This window comes from Elephantulus edwardii, unplaced genomic scaffold (assembly GCF_000299155.1).
Source record: "Elephantulus edwardii isolate Elephantulus edwardi_28Jun2011 unplaced genomic scaffold, EleEdw1.0 scaffold00027, whole genome shotgun sequence".
Lineage (NCBI taxonomy): Eukaryota > Metazoa > Chordata > Mammalia > Macroscelidea > Macroscelididae > Elephantulus > Elephantulus edwardii.
In genome coordinates, this window is record NW_006399777.1 from 19,450,480 (window position 1) to 19,466,002 (window position 15,523).

Sequence of the window (15,523 nt, forward strand, 5' to 3'; positions counted from 1 at the left end):
ATGTAGGCAGCTACCCTGGTGCTAGTGTGACACTGTGGTTTGATAAGTAGGCAATTCTATTAATAATGTGAATTATTATTATTATTATTATTATTATTATTCTGAAATCTTGTGGAATATATTCAGTCTGAATGGCATGATGTGAAATACATGTAGTTAAGTACTTTACTAAAGTTCATTGCCATGAAATTCTTTAGGCATTTTGGGCACATTTTTATGAACAGATGATGTGACCGTCAACCCCGTTAGGATTAGCAATCTGAATTCTAGCCCTTGTTTAGCATTGCCTTTTTTTTTTCTCTTTTCAGTTTATTGCATGAAAGTGTTACACACTAGTCCAAGTTAAAAGTGGACCCCGAATGGTTACCTTATACAAGCTGTGACATTTTAAACTTGTGACAAGGGACAGAAGGGAAGGTTACTCATTGCAAGGAAATCCTCACTTAAGCTTCAGTGAGCCCCAAGCACTTAAACCCATGAACTTCAACTGGTCGTCCTCAGCCAGTCCAGTCTCTACAAGGAACTGGCATATGTTCTTGCGCTGGTCACCCTGTAGCTGAATTACTTCTCTATATTCTGGATGCTCAAGTACAGGACCATTGCAGGCAAACTTCTTCTTAAACGCCTTCACTAGTTTCTTTTTATCATAATCATCAGCGATCCCTTGAACAGTTGTAAGGGTCTTCCTGTCGTTTCTCTGTTGAATTCTTATATGGATATAATCCTCAGTCCCAGCAGGAAGCAGGTCATCACCCTGACTTGCATCAGCAAAGGGGTCGAAGGGTGGAGGTTCTGGATAGCGGACATACGATACGATTCCTTCTCCTCGATGGAAACGGCCTGTGGAAGGCGGTGGCGGGAGAAGGTGGGCAGGGGGAATGGAGCGTCTGGAAGCTGAGGTCGCTCAAGGGGGATGCAGCTGAGTCCTCGCTGGCGGCTCAGTGACCGGGGCCGCCTTTTTTTGAGGTGGAGTATGATATTGGTAATTAAACCTCTTAAAATGATGGCAAACCTGAACCATGAAAATGTGAAGCATGTGTGTTCTCCCTGATCCAAGCATGGTCTTTTGAATTACTTATATGCATCTGAAAGTCAGACAGTGAATAAGGACGATGAAAGAAGAATCGATGCTTTTGAGTTGTACTGTTGAAGGAGAGTACTGAATATCCGTGGATTGCCAAAAGAACGAACATGTCTTGGAGAAAGTACAAGGGTGCTTCTTAGATGCTTGATGAAACTCCATCTCCCATACTTAGGACGTGCTGTTAGGAGAGGCTAGGAAATGTGTCAGCAAAAGAGAGGAAGACCGTCCAAGAGATAGATTCTCACAGTGACCATAACCATGGGCTCAAGTACGTCAGAGACAGGAAGGAAGGGGAGGACTCCGATCTGTTGTTCTCAGGGTCACTGTGAGTCATAGTTGACTCAGGGCTCCCTAACACCTACAACAACATCTGTTCCCCTTACTTTAACCCTAGTGGCTAAGTCATTTTTTTTTAAAAAAAGATAAGTGTTTGAATGTGCTTGCTTTGAGAATGCAAGCTAATGTTAAGTGTAAATCTTTGATGTGTCGTTAGGTGCCGTTGAGTCAGCTCAAACACATAGCAACCCCCTGTACAGCAGATGGAAGCCCTCACTGTCTCTGTAGTGTTTAAGTCCATCGGGGCAGTCACAGCGTCAGTCCATCTCATTCCGCATCTTCTTTTTTATTTATCCTCTCATTTTCCAATCATGATGTCTTTCTTTTAGGACTGGCCTTTCCTAAAAGCTTGCCCAAAGTATGTGAGATGAAGTCCCACCATCCTTGCTTGTAAGGAACATTCTTATTACTGGGGGGACATAAAGAACAACTGGGCTTGACCTGGCTCAGCAGATACCTTACTAAGGTATTAACAAGACCGCTTACTAGGGAGAGTGAAGTGGGAAAGAAGTAATGAAGAATAAGTACAACCTAGTGATGTTAGAAACACAGCAAATTTGTTTAAGCATAGGTTGTTGTTGCTATGTGCCAGTGAGTCACCTGCAAATCCTAGCGACCCTATGTACAACAGCCCTAAACCCTGCTCTGTCCTTTGCCAGTCTCACTGTCTCCAACACACCTACCTCCATTACTCCAGTCACTGAATCAATCTACCTCATAGAGGGTCTTCCTCTCCTGTATTGTCCCTCTACCCTCCCAAGCATGACGTCCCTCTCCAAGGACCGGTCCCTCCTTACAACATGTCCAAAGTATGTCAGACGAAGCCTCAGAATCCTTGCCTCCAAGGAGCAGCCTGTTTTAACCCTCTTCAGGATGAATCTGTTTGTGTTCCTAGAAGTCCATGGTACATTCAGTACTCTTCTCCAGCATCACAGCTCAAAGGCATCAATTCTTCTTCTATCCTCCCTAGTGATTGTCCAACTCTTTGATGCACAGCAAGTGATTACAAAGACCCTGGCCTATATCAGGCCCACCTTAATCTCCAGAGTGACAGCATTGCTTTTCAGTACTTTGGAGAGGTCCCTAACAGCAGATTTTCCCATCACAGTATGTCTTTTAATTTCCTGGCTTCTGGTGCCAAGAGTGTTGACTGTGGAGCCAAGCAAACTAAAGCTGTGGACAATCTCAATCTCTTCACCATCCATCCTGATAATGCTAATTGGCCCAGTGGTGAGAATCTTTGTCTTCTTGACATTGAGCCTCAATCCATATTGGAGGCTGCAGTCCTTGACCCTCTGCAGCAAGCATTTCAGGTCCTCAGTTTCAGCAAGCAGGGTTGTGTCATCTGTATAAAGCACTCTCCTTAAACTCTATGTATTTTGATAAATGTTGATAGTTGTAGAGAGGCTTCAGGCCTTTTGTTTATAGGGTCACTATGAGTTGTGTTCAACTCGAAGACAATCAACAACAACAACACTCTCCTTCCATGTGGACTGTACTTCAACATCAAGAAAACAAAAATCTTCACCACTGCACCAATAGGCAACACATGATAAATGGAGAAAAGATTGGAGTTGTCAATAATTTCATCTTACTCGGATCCAAAATTAACACTGTTGGAGCAGTCAAGAAATGACAAAAGATGTGTTCCGTTGGGAAAATCTGTTTTCAAGGACCTCTCCAAAGTGCTAAAGAGTAAGGATGTCAGTTTAAAGACTAAGGTGCACATGATTCATACCATGGTCCTTTCTGTTACTTGCTGTGTATCTGAAAGATGAACAATGAATAACAAGAAGAACTGATGGCTTTGAATTGTCTTGGGAAAAGTACTGAATATCCCATGAACTGCTACAAGAACAAACAAGTGTGTCTTGTAGAAAGTACAACCAGTGTGCTCCTTCGAGGTAAGAATGGGGAAGTTTCACCTCACACATTTTGGGCATGTTGTTAGTGAACCGGTCCCTGGAAGAAGGCATCATGCTTAGAAAGATGGAGAGTCGGCAAAGGAGAGGAAGACCCTCAACAAGATAGATGGATGCAGTGAGTGTAATGATGGGTTCACACATATCAGAAAAGGTGAGGACGGCACCAGAAAGGGCAAGGTTCAGATCTGTTGTCTGTAGGCCCATTGAGTTGACTTGATGGCACCTAGCGACAAAAGCAACAACTCTTAAAGAAAAAAGAGTGAGTGGGTCCTTGGGAGTGAGGAGAACCCTCTTTTTGGTTTAAATTTTATTTTATTAATTTTAATAACGTTCACAAAGATTTTGGATTTCCATTCATTCATTGTTTCATTTTTCTCCCTGCCCACCCCTCCCCCTTAGTTTGCGCTTCTCTTTGAAAAGTAAAAGTAAAATTCCTTCATTGGTATACAATCCCCTCACACCCCCTCAAGTCCACTGCACTGTGCAGCCTTCATTCCGGACTCTTGTCATGACCATAATACCCAATCATATATCACTTTCAAACAGTTCTCTCCCACATCTGTTTCAATGCAGTATACATTCTTGAACCCATCTTTCTCAGTCTCGCCCCAACCCCGATGTCAGTCCCGTTCTACAACAGCAGCACCACGCAGTATTAGTGCTTTTGTGACTGAGCACAGAGCACAAGTTCTTGGACACCTTAGACAGAGCCAGGGGACCCAGTGAGGGCGGTGTTCTGACCTCTCCCAATCATAGCTTGAGACACATAAGTGACGATTCTGCTTCTGGTCCTTGGTGTCTCTACTCTCCAGAACTCAGTCTTTTTGAGGCCTGTGGTGAGAATCTTTGTCTTCTTGATGTTGAGATGTAATCCGTCCTGAAGGATGTTGGCCTTGATCTTCTGTAGTAAGCATTCCCATATCCCTCTAATTTTCAGCGAGCAAACCGAAGTTGTATCATTAGCTTAATGCAGGTTGTTGATAAGTCTTCCTCCAATCCTCATGTCACACTCGTCTTCATAGAGTCTGGCGTCATGAATTATTTGTTCAGCATACAGAGAGGGGTACTCTAGGTTGATCAGAAGTTCCAGTCTGGGGTGTGGAGGTGGAGTTAGTCTGATGAATCAGGAGGTCCAGTCAGGGATATGACTGGTTGATCAGAAGCTCCAGTCAGCAGTGCACGTAGTGATTGGTCAAGGATAGTCAAGGACACAGTCCATCTACTGTAGTCTGATTTGACCCTCATCTAGGTTGCCTCATACTCTGGCAGCAATTCTTCCACGACATTTGTTCATTCTTGCAGCCCACAGTGTTTTTTTCACTAACGCCACAATTCACAGGCATTTGTTCATGTCTTCCTTACTCATTTGCACACGTATTAGATATTTGTTGCCTAAGAATCACGAACTTTTGCCCATATTAGACTATTTTGAGTGGATTCTGAACACACTGTATTTATGTTTTGTGGGATTTACTGCCACACAAGCGTACATGCCATTTCAGCTTTCCTGACCTCCCTCTTGGTTTGTTCAAGTTTATCCTATTTTTCCTTTGACCATATGAACTGATGACTGACATGGGTCAAAACAGTTAGACTCATTCCTTTTACTTGAAAATTATAAAGCATAATCTGAAAAGCACAACACCAGCAATCAGTAAGGACTGTGCCTTGTCTTTTAATCCAGCAAAATGTATTTTAAAGAAGGTATTTTAATGATAAACTTTATTAGGCCTTCATGCATAAAAGCATAATTAGACATATTCCACCAATTAAGACTGAGAATGATGTGGAAGATTGGCATATTGGTCATTGTGACAAAAGTAAAAAAAAAAAAAGAAATTCTATTGTAAATGGCAATAACTACTGTACAGACTGTTAAGAGTTAAGGAATAATGCTAATTCTGGGAAAGTGCAATAACGTATTGCTTTGTCTTATAAATTGTAGCTGACTTTGGCCTGGCGAAGCAGAAACAAGAAAACAGTAAACTCACGTCTGTTGTGGGGACGATCCTGTACTCCTGGTAAGGAGATAGTTTTATGATTTTCACACATCTTATTTAATTGCTTTGGTGACTTTGGTTGGTTTATAACAGAAGTAGTAGAGAAGGAAGGCTATTATGTAAGCGTTCTACAATTAGGGAGACAATATGCATACACAGAATGGTGGAATATTGTGAGTGTTTTTTAAAAAAAATCTTTATGGAGATTTAAAAAAGAATTTAAGAATGATCCTTGGCACCCATTAGCTGTGTAATAGTTACTGAACAGATATGAATTAAATGGCAAGTGTACTGACTACCCAACGGGACTCTTGGAACATTTTATTGAACCAACTTATATATGTTACTCATTCTTCTCTTTCCACCTCTGAACATTCAAGGTCAAGGAAAGGCTTTTGTGCATTCTCTTTGTATTCTACCACCTGGCAAATAGTAGAGACTGAACAGAGGTTAGATGAGTGAATAGATGAATGATGACGTACGTACTGAGAATGGGTCTAGGAAACAGGTTGATTACAAAGTCAGTGTCATCATTTTTAATTGAGATTTTTGTATTTTATATGGGTTTGCATACAAAATTCGTATACATTGTGTCTCATTCGTGTACATTGTGTTTCACAGTCTTTTATTTACTTTGTGTTTCATACAATAATTCTTCTATACTGTGTTTTATAAAATTAATTACAAAGGATCTATGTCTAGGATGGAGCTCTGGTGGCCGAGTGGTGAGAAGCTGTGCTGTAGTAATGAAAGTTTGAAGGTTCGAGTCCACCAGCTGCTTCACGGGAGAAGGATGAGCAATCCCCTCCTGTGTAATTAACTGCCACTGAAAACCCATTGGAGGATCAGCTATGGGTCGGTTCTGACTGCAGCAACAACAATGCCTATTTTTACCTCCTCTTTTCAGGTCCTCATGGGGTCTTTCTCATTCTTTCACCCCCTCATCTGCCCACTAAACTCTGCTATCCTAACAATTTTCCTCTTTCCCCATTTCCTCTTCTTTTGGACATTTATACACATTATTAGTTATCCTTCTATTTTTACAGTAACGGTATTACGTGGTACTTGTCTTATGAGACTGAGTACTCAGCATAATGCTCTCTAGCCGTTCCTTAGTGCTGCATAGTATTCCACTCTGCGAATGCACCACAACTTTCAATCCATTCATTTGTTGGTGGTCATTTGGACTGTTTCCATTTCCTTGCAATTGCTAGTAACACTTCTATAACATAGGAGTACATGTATCTGTTCACGTCTCAATTCTGTTTTCCCTGTGGTATATTCCTAGAAATGGAGTAGCTGGGTTTGGGCATGTAGCCAAAAGCACCAGTTCTTGGAGAAGGACCTCATGCTTGGAAGGGTGGAGGGACAGCACAGGAGAGGAGACCCAGGCTGAGAAGGATTGATACAGTAACTGGAGAAATGGGTTAGATGTGTCAGAATCAATGAGATTGGCTCAGGATGCTGGTTTTCAGGGCTATTGTACGTAGGATCACTATGAGTCACAGGTGACTCGATGGCACATAACAACAACAATAATGGGATTTCTATATTTAGCCTTTTGAGGAAACATCAACCTGTCTTCCCGAGTGGTTGTGTCATTTTACAATCCCACCAGCAGTGCATGAGAGATCCAGTCTTTTCACATTGTGTTCAACACTTATTGCTTGCTGTCCTGTTAAATTTTGCTACGGCTACTGGGGTGAAAAGGTATCTCTTTGTTGTTTTGATTTGCAGCTCTCTGATTGCCAGTGATTTTGAGTATTTCTTTATGTTTCTGTTGGCCATCTGAGTGTCTTTTTTTGTAAAAGGTCTTTTGCCCATTTTATGATGGGGTTATCAGCCTTTTGCTTGTGGAAGCCCTGTAATATTCTGTAAACTTTTGTTATGAGACCCTTATCTGAAATGATATTGCCAAATTATTTTTCCCAATCTGTAGTTTTTCTTTCACCCTGTTGGAAGAAGGTTTTGATGCACATAGGGACTGAATCATTAGAAGGTCTCATTTGTCAATTTTGTCCTCTCCTGGTTATGTATCTGGCTATTTTTGCAAGCAATTTTTACCATTGACCAGGACTTCTAAGTTTTGTCCCATTTTGTATCTTATGATCTTTATGGTTTTGGGCTTTCCCCTAGATCTCTAATTTAACTTGAATTGATTTTTGTGTATAGTGTAAGATGTGGTTCCCGTTTCACTTTTCTGCAGGTAGTGATCCAGCATCATTTGTTAAGAGGTTTCCCCCCCTACTTGATAGGTTTTATTGTCAACTACCAGCTGACCTTAGGTGTTGCTGTTGTTGTTATGTGCCATCGAGTCACGCACCACTCATAGTGACCCTATGTACAATAATTCTGAATCCTGCCCCATCCTGCGCCAATCTCATTGTGCCAAATACACCTACCAGCACTACCCCAGTCATAGAGTCAGTTTGTCTCATCCAGGGTCTTGCGCTGTCCCTCCACCCTTCCAAGCATGATGACCCTCCCTCCAACATGCTCAAAGTATGTCAGAAAGAGCTTCACAATCTTTGCCTCCAAGGAACAGCCTAGTTTCACCCTCTCCAGGACAGACCTGTTTGTTCTTTTAGCAGTCATACCATGGTATGTTCAATACTGGTAAGTGTTCCAAATTCTTACTGTACTTACAGTTGCTTGACCCCCCCCCTTATGATCCTTTTATTAGAAAGATCTGGTCTCCATAAAGGAATGCTAGTGGCACAGTGTTTAAGTGTTTGAATGCTCCCTGAAAGGTCATAGTTCATGTCGACTAGCTACTCCATAGGAGAAAGACATGAGTCTACTTCCATAAAGACTGTTGTTGTTGTTTTGGTGTGTGCCACTGAGTAGGAACCAATTTGTAGGTGACCCATCAGTGGGTTTTCAGAGGGAGTAATTCACATGGGTTGGAAGCAGGAGTGGCATCCACTTCCTAAACAACGTGCTTCTTGAACCTCTATGATCTTTGATAAATGATGATAGTTATAGAAAGGCTTCAGTTCTTTTATGCATAAGGTCACTATGAGCTGTGCTCGACTCAATGGCAATCAACAACAACACATCAAAATCACATGGGAGGAGGTCGCCCCTCCTTCTTCTGTGAATCAGCTGGTGGATTTGAACTGTGTGCCTTTGGGATTGCAGCAACAATGAATAAAGATGACAGACGAACAATTGATGTCTTTGAGCTGCCTGAGATGTTGGAGAAGAGCACTGAACATCCCATGAACTGCCCAAAGAACAAAGAAAAATATGCCTTGGAGAAAGGGCTCCTTGGAAGCAAAGATGATAAGATTGTGTCTCACATACTTTGGACATGTTGCTAAGAGAGGCTATTCCTTGGAGAGGGACATCATTCTTGGAAAGGTAGAGGGGTAGCAAAATGGCTTAGTCTCTTTTAGTTACTTTGCTTTCCCACATAATTTCTAGAATCAACTTGCTTATATATATTAAAAAATGCCAGGAATTTTTATTTTAATTTGACTAAATCAATAGAACATCTAAACATAGTAAGACTTCCAATCCATAAACATGGTATGCTCATCCATTTATTTAGGTCTTTGATTAATTAAATCAAATTTTATAGCTTTCACCATATAAATCCATGTAAGGTTTGTGAGATTTATATGTATTAAACTTCTGTTGGAGATTTTATAATTGGTATTGTTTTAAATTTAGATTCCCAAGTGTACCGTACTCTTTCTTTTTTAAAAATGATTTTATGTTGGTTGGTAATTGTCCCTTACTCTTACAGCTCATTCATTGCCAGGGAGTTGAAACTGACTGAAGATTGACCTTCCAATTAGCTGCTGAGACTTTAGATTGCATGGGATGAGACTGTCCATCTTTTTCCAGCAAACCTGCTGTTGGATTCAAAACCCTAGACAGACGTGGCCCTGGGGTGGCAACTCAACTTCATGCAGACTACAGTCTCCAGAGCATCCAGTAGTATATAAACATGCTCTTGACGATATTCTATTTTTTCATCCTTCAATCTTGACTAGATAGCTTTAGACTTTTATTTATAATTTTTTTTTAAATTTCAATAGAATCTAGATTTTTATTTCATGGTTTGTTTGGGATTTTCTTTGTTGACAATCATGCCAACCTACACTTAAGAAAAGTTTATTTCTTCTTTTAAGAAATGGCACGCTGAACACAGGAGCACTGGTTTTGTAAATTACTACCTAACTTGGGAGGGACTGCAGAACATTATGCTAAGTGAACTAACTCAGTCCCATAAGGACAAATACTGTATAAGATCATTATTGTAGATACTGTAGAACGTGTATGAAGATCCAAGGTGGGGGGGGGGCTTGAGAGCAGAGGAGTGAGTATGGGTGAAGGGTGAAGGTGGCGTTAATCATAGGGCCTCACAATTTGAGGGGTGGAGGGAACGGTGGGTAAAGGAAATTGTAAAGATTCAGTGTGAAAAATGATGTAAATACACCAGTATCAAAGAAACATTTTCTTTTTTAAAAAACAGCCAAGCTGAGTGTTACCCAAAGCTGGACACATCCTTAACTCACCTGACAAGTTCTAGTAGTTCTTGAAGGTTCTTCAGGTTCAAGCCTGGGAATCTCTGGAATCTCCCATAATTACACAAATTGGAGAACCAGCGATGCTGTTCGCTGCTTCCTCGTTTGCTTCCCTGATGGTCACCCAGGGTGGTTTCCTACTGGTAGTCTCAAATGTCTGCTCAGGACAGCCTTAAAGAAAGAACCAGTAGATAAAGGAAAAGCCACTCAAGGATCAGAAATGAGCAGCTATTTAGGGGAGGAAGTTACTGTCTTGCCTTTCTTTCCCTCTAAGATGAGGTATCATTTATCATTTTCTGTTGAAAAATTGCTTTGTACCCTGGTATATAGTGTTGAATTAATCAAACTTCTCAGACCATAGCACATCATCATTAGCTCCTGGGAGACCCACTTCTTGTTAATTTTTCCCTTTTTCTTTTTAGAACTCAATAGGTTCTTAAATATACGTGCTCCCCACTCACTCACTCACTGCCATGACTTACAGCAAACTTCCACTGGGCTTTTCAGAGGCTTTTAGTCTTTACGAGAGGTTGGTGTTGCTGTTTGTAGGTAGAGTCCACTACAGTTTGTAGTGACCCTATGAACACCAGATCTGAATGCCTCCCTATCCTGTGCCGTCCTTATCCTATCTGATTGGCTTAAGTCCATTGCTATAGTCTTTATGCCCATCTTTTTTTTTGTTGAAGGTCTCCCTCACTTTCATTGAAACTACAGCTTTCCGAGCGTGAAAAAAAAAGCTGCAAATCCTAATGTCCATCTTTATCCCTTGATGCCCTTGGTAGACTAGGATCATCACACCAGGCAGCCTGTTGCTTAACGGAGTTCTGTGTCATGATTTCTGTTGGCGATTTGGAGACAGTAAAGCTGTTATGTCTAATAAGCAACACATATCTGTCACCACTGGACCGATTGGCAGCATCAGGATGGGTGCTGAAGAGATTGAGATGGTTCATAGCTTTAGCCGGCTTGGCTCCATAGTCAATACTCTTGGCACCAGTAGCCAGGAAATTGAAAGATATATTGCGATGGAGAAGTCTGCTGTTAGGGACCTCTCCAAAGTGCTAAGGAGCAATGCTGTCACTCTGGAGACTAAGGTGCATCTGGTACAGGACATGATCTTTGCAATCACATGTTATGCATCAGAGAGTTGGACAATGACTAGGGAGGATAGAAGGAGAATTGATGCCTTTGAGCTGTGGTGGTGGTGAAGATTATTGAATATACCATGGACTGCTAAGAAAACAAACAGATTCATCCTGGAGAAGGTTAAACTGGGCTGCTCCTTGGAGGCAAGGATTCTGAAGCTTTGTCTAACATACTTTGGTCATGTTCTAAGGAGAGACTGGTCCTTGGAGAGGGACATCATGCTTGGGAGGAAGATCTTCTATGAGATGGATTGATTCAATGACTGGGGTAATCAGGATGGGTGTGTCAGAGGCAGTGAGACTGGCACAGGACAGAGCAGAGTTTAGGCCTGTTGTACATGGGGTCGCTATGAGTCGTAAGCGACTTGACGGCACACAACAACAACAACAACAACAACAATAATCTTTCATGAGCTCAGGAAAAAGTTTATAGCTGGTGAGAATACACAGGTCATTGGCATCTAGGTGGGATGAGTATGAAGCAGAGAATTTATAAGCTAAATCCCCGAGATCCACAGCATTTAAGCTATAGACAGAGGTGAGAGAGTGGGAGATGCTTAGAACAAGCAGAAAGAAGACACAGAAAAGAGGAAAAACAATACGTGAGAACGTTTCCAAGTCAACAGCGTCTAGCAGAGACGCCAAGTATGAAGAACTGTTTTCACTGGCAGTTTCTAAAGGTTCAGGGTAAAAGAATAAAGGTTTACAGAAAGGCAACAATTATCACGAATAGTTTCAGGAGAGTTTTAAAAACTGAGGCAAGACGGCAGATGGTGGGGAAGGAATCATTAGCAATGGTGAGTTGAGGATCACTTTATAGGAAGACGTGCTCTGTGAAGGAAAGAAAGACTTCAGGCCATGGCTGGAACCAGGAGAGTGGAGGCTAATTGTCTTGGGAGGGAAACAGTGTTGATGGAGAGGAGAAAGGTTGAAGGTGTGCGAGTACATGTTCTGTGGGATAAGTAATGACTGTATTCAACCTCCTATTTCACACCAAATGCCTTTGTCTTTATGTCTTTGCTGTTTACAGATTTTGATATCACTTACAATGAAGACAGAGTTCTAGAAAAACATTTGAAAACCACTGAGTTAGATGTTCCAACTATTAATTGTGAGGTACACCTTTACATTTGCTTCTGTGAGCACATCCAGATAGTCTTCATGGGAGGTCATGTTTTCAAAAAGACCATAACTGACAGGAATAGTTGTAATATTTGTAATTATTTGTATTTTAGTTCCTAGCTAGCACTTACAAATTAGGTATGCATAAGTTTCAGCCTTTACATTTTGACTTACATGGGGTGGGGAGAAGTATTTGTATTTTTTAGTACTGAGTTACCCCGCCATGGAGATTGTGACATGGAGATGAGATTTTAAATACTGTTGCTTCTTTAAAAAATAAGCATATACAGGCAGTCTCAGTTGACAAAAGTCAAACTTGAAATTTCTATTTGCTCTTCAGTGTTCTGTAAATTTACTTTCATTTTGAAACAAGCAGACTAACCTCCTCACAAGTTCTTCATCGCAGTCACCTCCATTTGCTGCACTTTTTACATCACTGACAAGGCTTCATGCCTTTCCTTGCACTAAAAAGTCTCAACAAGAATAGGAGGCACCTCCTCCAACTTACTTACAAATTCTGAAAAGACAAGAATGAAGCTTGTTTGTAAACCTTGTTGTTGTTAAGTGCCTTCGAGTTGCTTGCAACTCACAGCGACCCTGTGTGTACAACAGCTGTGAACCCTGCTCTATCCTGAGCCAACCTCATTGTCTCTGACATACCTACCCCCATTATGCCAGTGACCGAGTCAATCCATCTCATTGTCCCTCTACGCTTTCAAGCATGATGCTTCTCTCCAAGGACTGGTCCTTCCTTGCAACCTGCCCAAAAGTATGTCAGGTGTAGATTCAAAATCCTTGCCTCCAAGGAGCAGCCTGGTTTCAACTTCTCAAGGAAGAACCTGTTTGTTCTCCAAGCAGGCCATGGGATATATTCAATACTCTTCTCCAGCACCACAGCTCAAAGGCATCGATTCTTCTGTCATTCTTGAACATTGTCCAGCTCTCTGATGTATCACAATTGATTGTGAAGATCATGGCCTGGATCAGTTGCACCTTGGTCTCTAGACTGTCATCTTTGCTCTTCAGCAGTCTGGAGATGTCTCTGACAGAAGATTTTCGTAATGTAGTTCGTCTTTTGATTTCCCAATTGCTAGTGCCAAGAGTGTTGACTGTAGAACTGAGCAAGCTCAAATTGTTAACAATCTCAGTCTCTTCTCTATCATGATGCTGCCAATTCTCCTAGTGATGAGAATCTTCTCTTTTTTTTTTACATTTTCTACTACTTTATGTGCAAAATTAGAATACATTGTTTTCAAGAACAAATTCTTTCAATTTCTCCCTCCCTCCCCCATCAAAGTGTACCACCTCAGAATTAATCCCCTCACCTCCTGCACATCCACATCCCTCTGCTTCCAGCCTCTCCCACCCCTCCTGGGTCCTTATACTCATTCTACAATAACAGTTTTATACAATATTTATCCTTGTGGGACTGAGTTAGTTCACTCAGCATAATGCTCTCCAGACCCTCCCAAGTTAGGTAATAATTTACAAAGTTACTGTTCCTGTGTGGTGTGTAGTATTCATTGTGTGAATGCACCATAATTTCTCAATATACTCGTTTGTGGTTGGACATTTGGACTGTTTCCATGTTCTTGCGATGATGAATAATGCTGCTGTGAACACTGGTGTACAAGTGTCCGTTTGTGCCTCAGTTCTCATATTCTCAGGGTATATTCCAAGTAGTAGAATAGCTGAGTCATATGGAATTTCTATGTTCAGTTTTTTGAGGAAGTACCAAACTGCCTTCCAGAATGGTTGGACCATTTTACAGTCCCACCAACAATGTATAAGAAGAGTTCCTTTCTCACCACATCCTCTCCAACACCTATTACTTGCTGCCCTGTTAAACTTTGCCACTCTTAACTGGAGTGAGATGGTACCTCATTATGGTTTTGATTTGCATCTCTCTTATTGCCAGTGATTTGGAGCATTTCTTCATGTGTCTGTTTGCCATTCGAATATCTCCCCCTGTGAAAATTCTTTCCAAATCCATATTGAAGACTCCAGTCTTTGACCTTCTACCGCAAATGCTTCAGATCCTCCTTGGTTTTGGAAGTGCATATTCCTCAGTTTGGCAAAATACAGATTGTTGATGAGTCTTTCTCCAATCCTGATGCCACATTCCTCCTGATCAAGTCCACCCCCTGGACTTTGATTTGTTCTGCATACAGATTGAAAAGGTATGTAGATAGGATGCATCCCTAATATACTCTTTTCCTAATTTTGAAACATGCAGTGTTTCCTTGCTCTGTTCTGATAGCTTTTTCCTCATCTAAGTATAGAGTTCACTTGAGCACAATCACATGCTCTGAGATTCCCATTTTCCTCAAGGTTAGCCACAATTTGTTGCGACCCACATAGTCAAATTCTTTTGCATAGTCAATGACAGACATTCCTTTGGTACTCTCTGCTTCCAGCCATGATATATCTACCATTGACTGTAATGTCCCTAATATGATGCCTCTTCTAAACCCAGTTTATATTACAGGTAGTTCTCTGTCAAATGTACCGTTCCAGTTATTTTTTATTATACTCTTCAGCAGTATTTTGCTTGTGTGTGCTATTAGTGATATTATTTGATAATTTCAACACTGTCAGATCACCTTTTGGAATGGAAAGAAATTTGGATCTCTTCCAGTCAATTAATCAGGTAATTGTCCTCCAGATTTCTTGGCACAATCTGATGAGCACCTCCAGGGCAACATCTGTTTGTTGAGATATCAGTGGTATTCCATCAATTCCTGGGGCCTTGTTTCTTGTCAATTTCTTCAGAGCAGCCTGAACTTCCTCCATCATCACCATTATCTCTCAATCATATGTTGTTTCATTACATTCTTCTGTGTCAGCCTGTTGGTTTTTTTTGTACAGTGAATCTGTGCACTCCTTACATCCTCTTTTAATGCTTCCTGGATCATACAATATTCTATCCAGAGCATCTTTAAGTATTGCAGTTTGAGGCTTGAATTTGTTCTTCTGTTTCTTTAGCTTAAAGAATGTCAAGAGACTTCATCCCTTTTGATTTTCAAATTCCAGCTCTTTGCTCATTTCATTATAATACTTTGTCTTCCTGAGCTGCCCCTTGAAATCTTCTGTTCAATTCTTTGACTTCCTGATGTCTTCCCTTTGCTTTGGTTTGTTGATGTTCTAGTGCAGTATTCAGAGTCTTTTTTGACATCCTTTTTAGTCTTGACTTCCTCGTCTTTGTTATGACCTTTTATGTTCTTCATACTTGATACTCTTCCCCCCACCATTCATTCATTGTTGCACATTTGTCCCCTCCAAAGGCTCCCCCCAGAACACTACCCTCTTGGAAAAGTAAAAGAAAAATTCTTTCATTGTTTTACAAACCCTCCCCCAGGTCCACTCCACCATGTAG

The 15,523-nt window shown here is 41.1% G+C and overlaps 1 protein-coding gene across 1 annotated transcript in view; it reads left to right on the forward strand.

The window, feature by feature from the left end:
- The window catches only part of NEK10 (NIMA-related kinase 10), a 249,703-nt gene that overhangs the window by 111,112 nt on the left and 123,068 nt on the right, over positions 1 to 15,523 (forward strand). Inside the window, exon 22 of the mRNA XM_006883425.1 lies at positions 5,291 to 5,366. Coding sequence (XP_006883487.1) covers positions 5,291 to 5,366 — 76 coding nt within the window. The remainder of the gene's footprint in view (positions 1 to 5,290; positions 5,367 to 15,523) is intronic.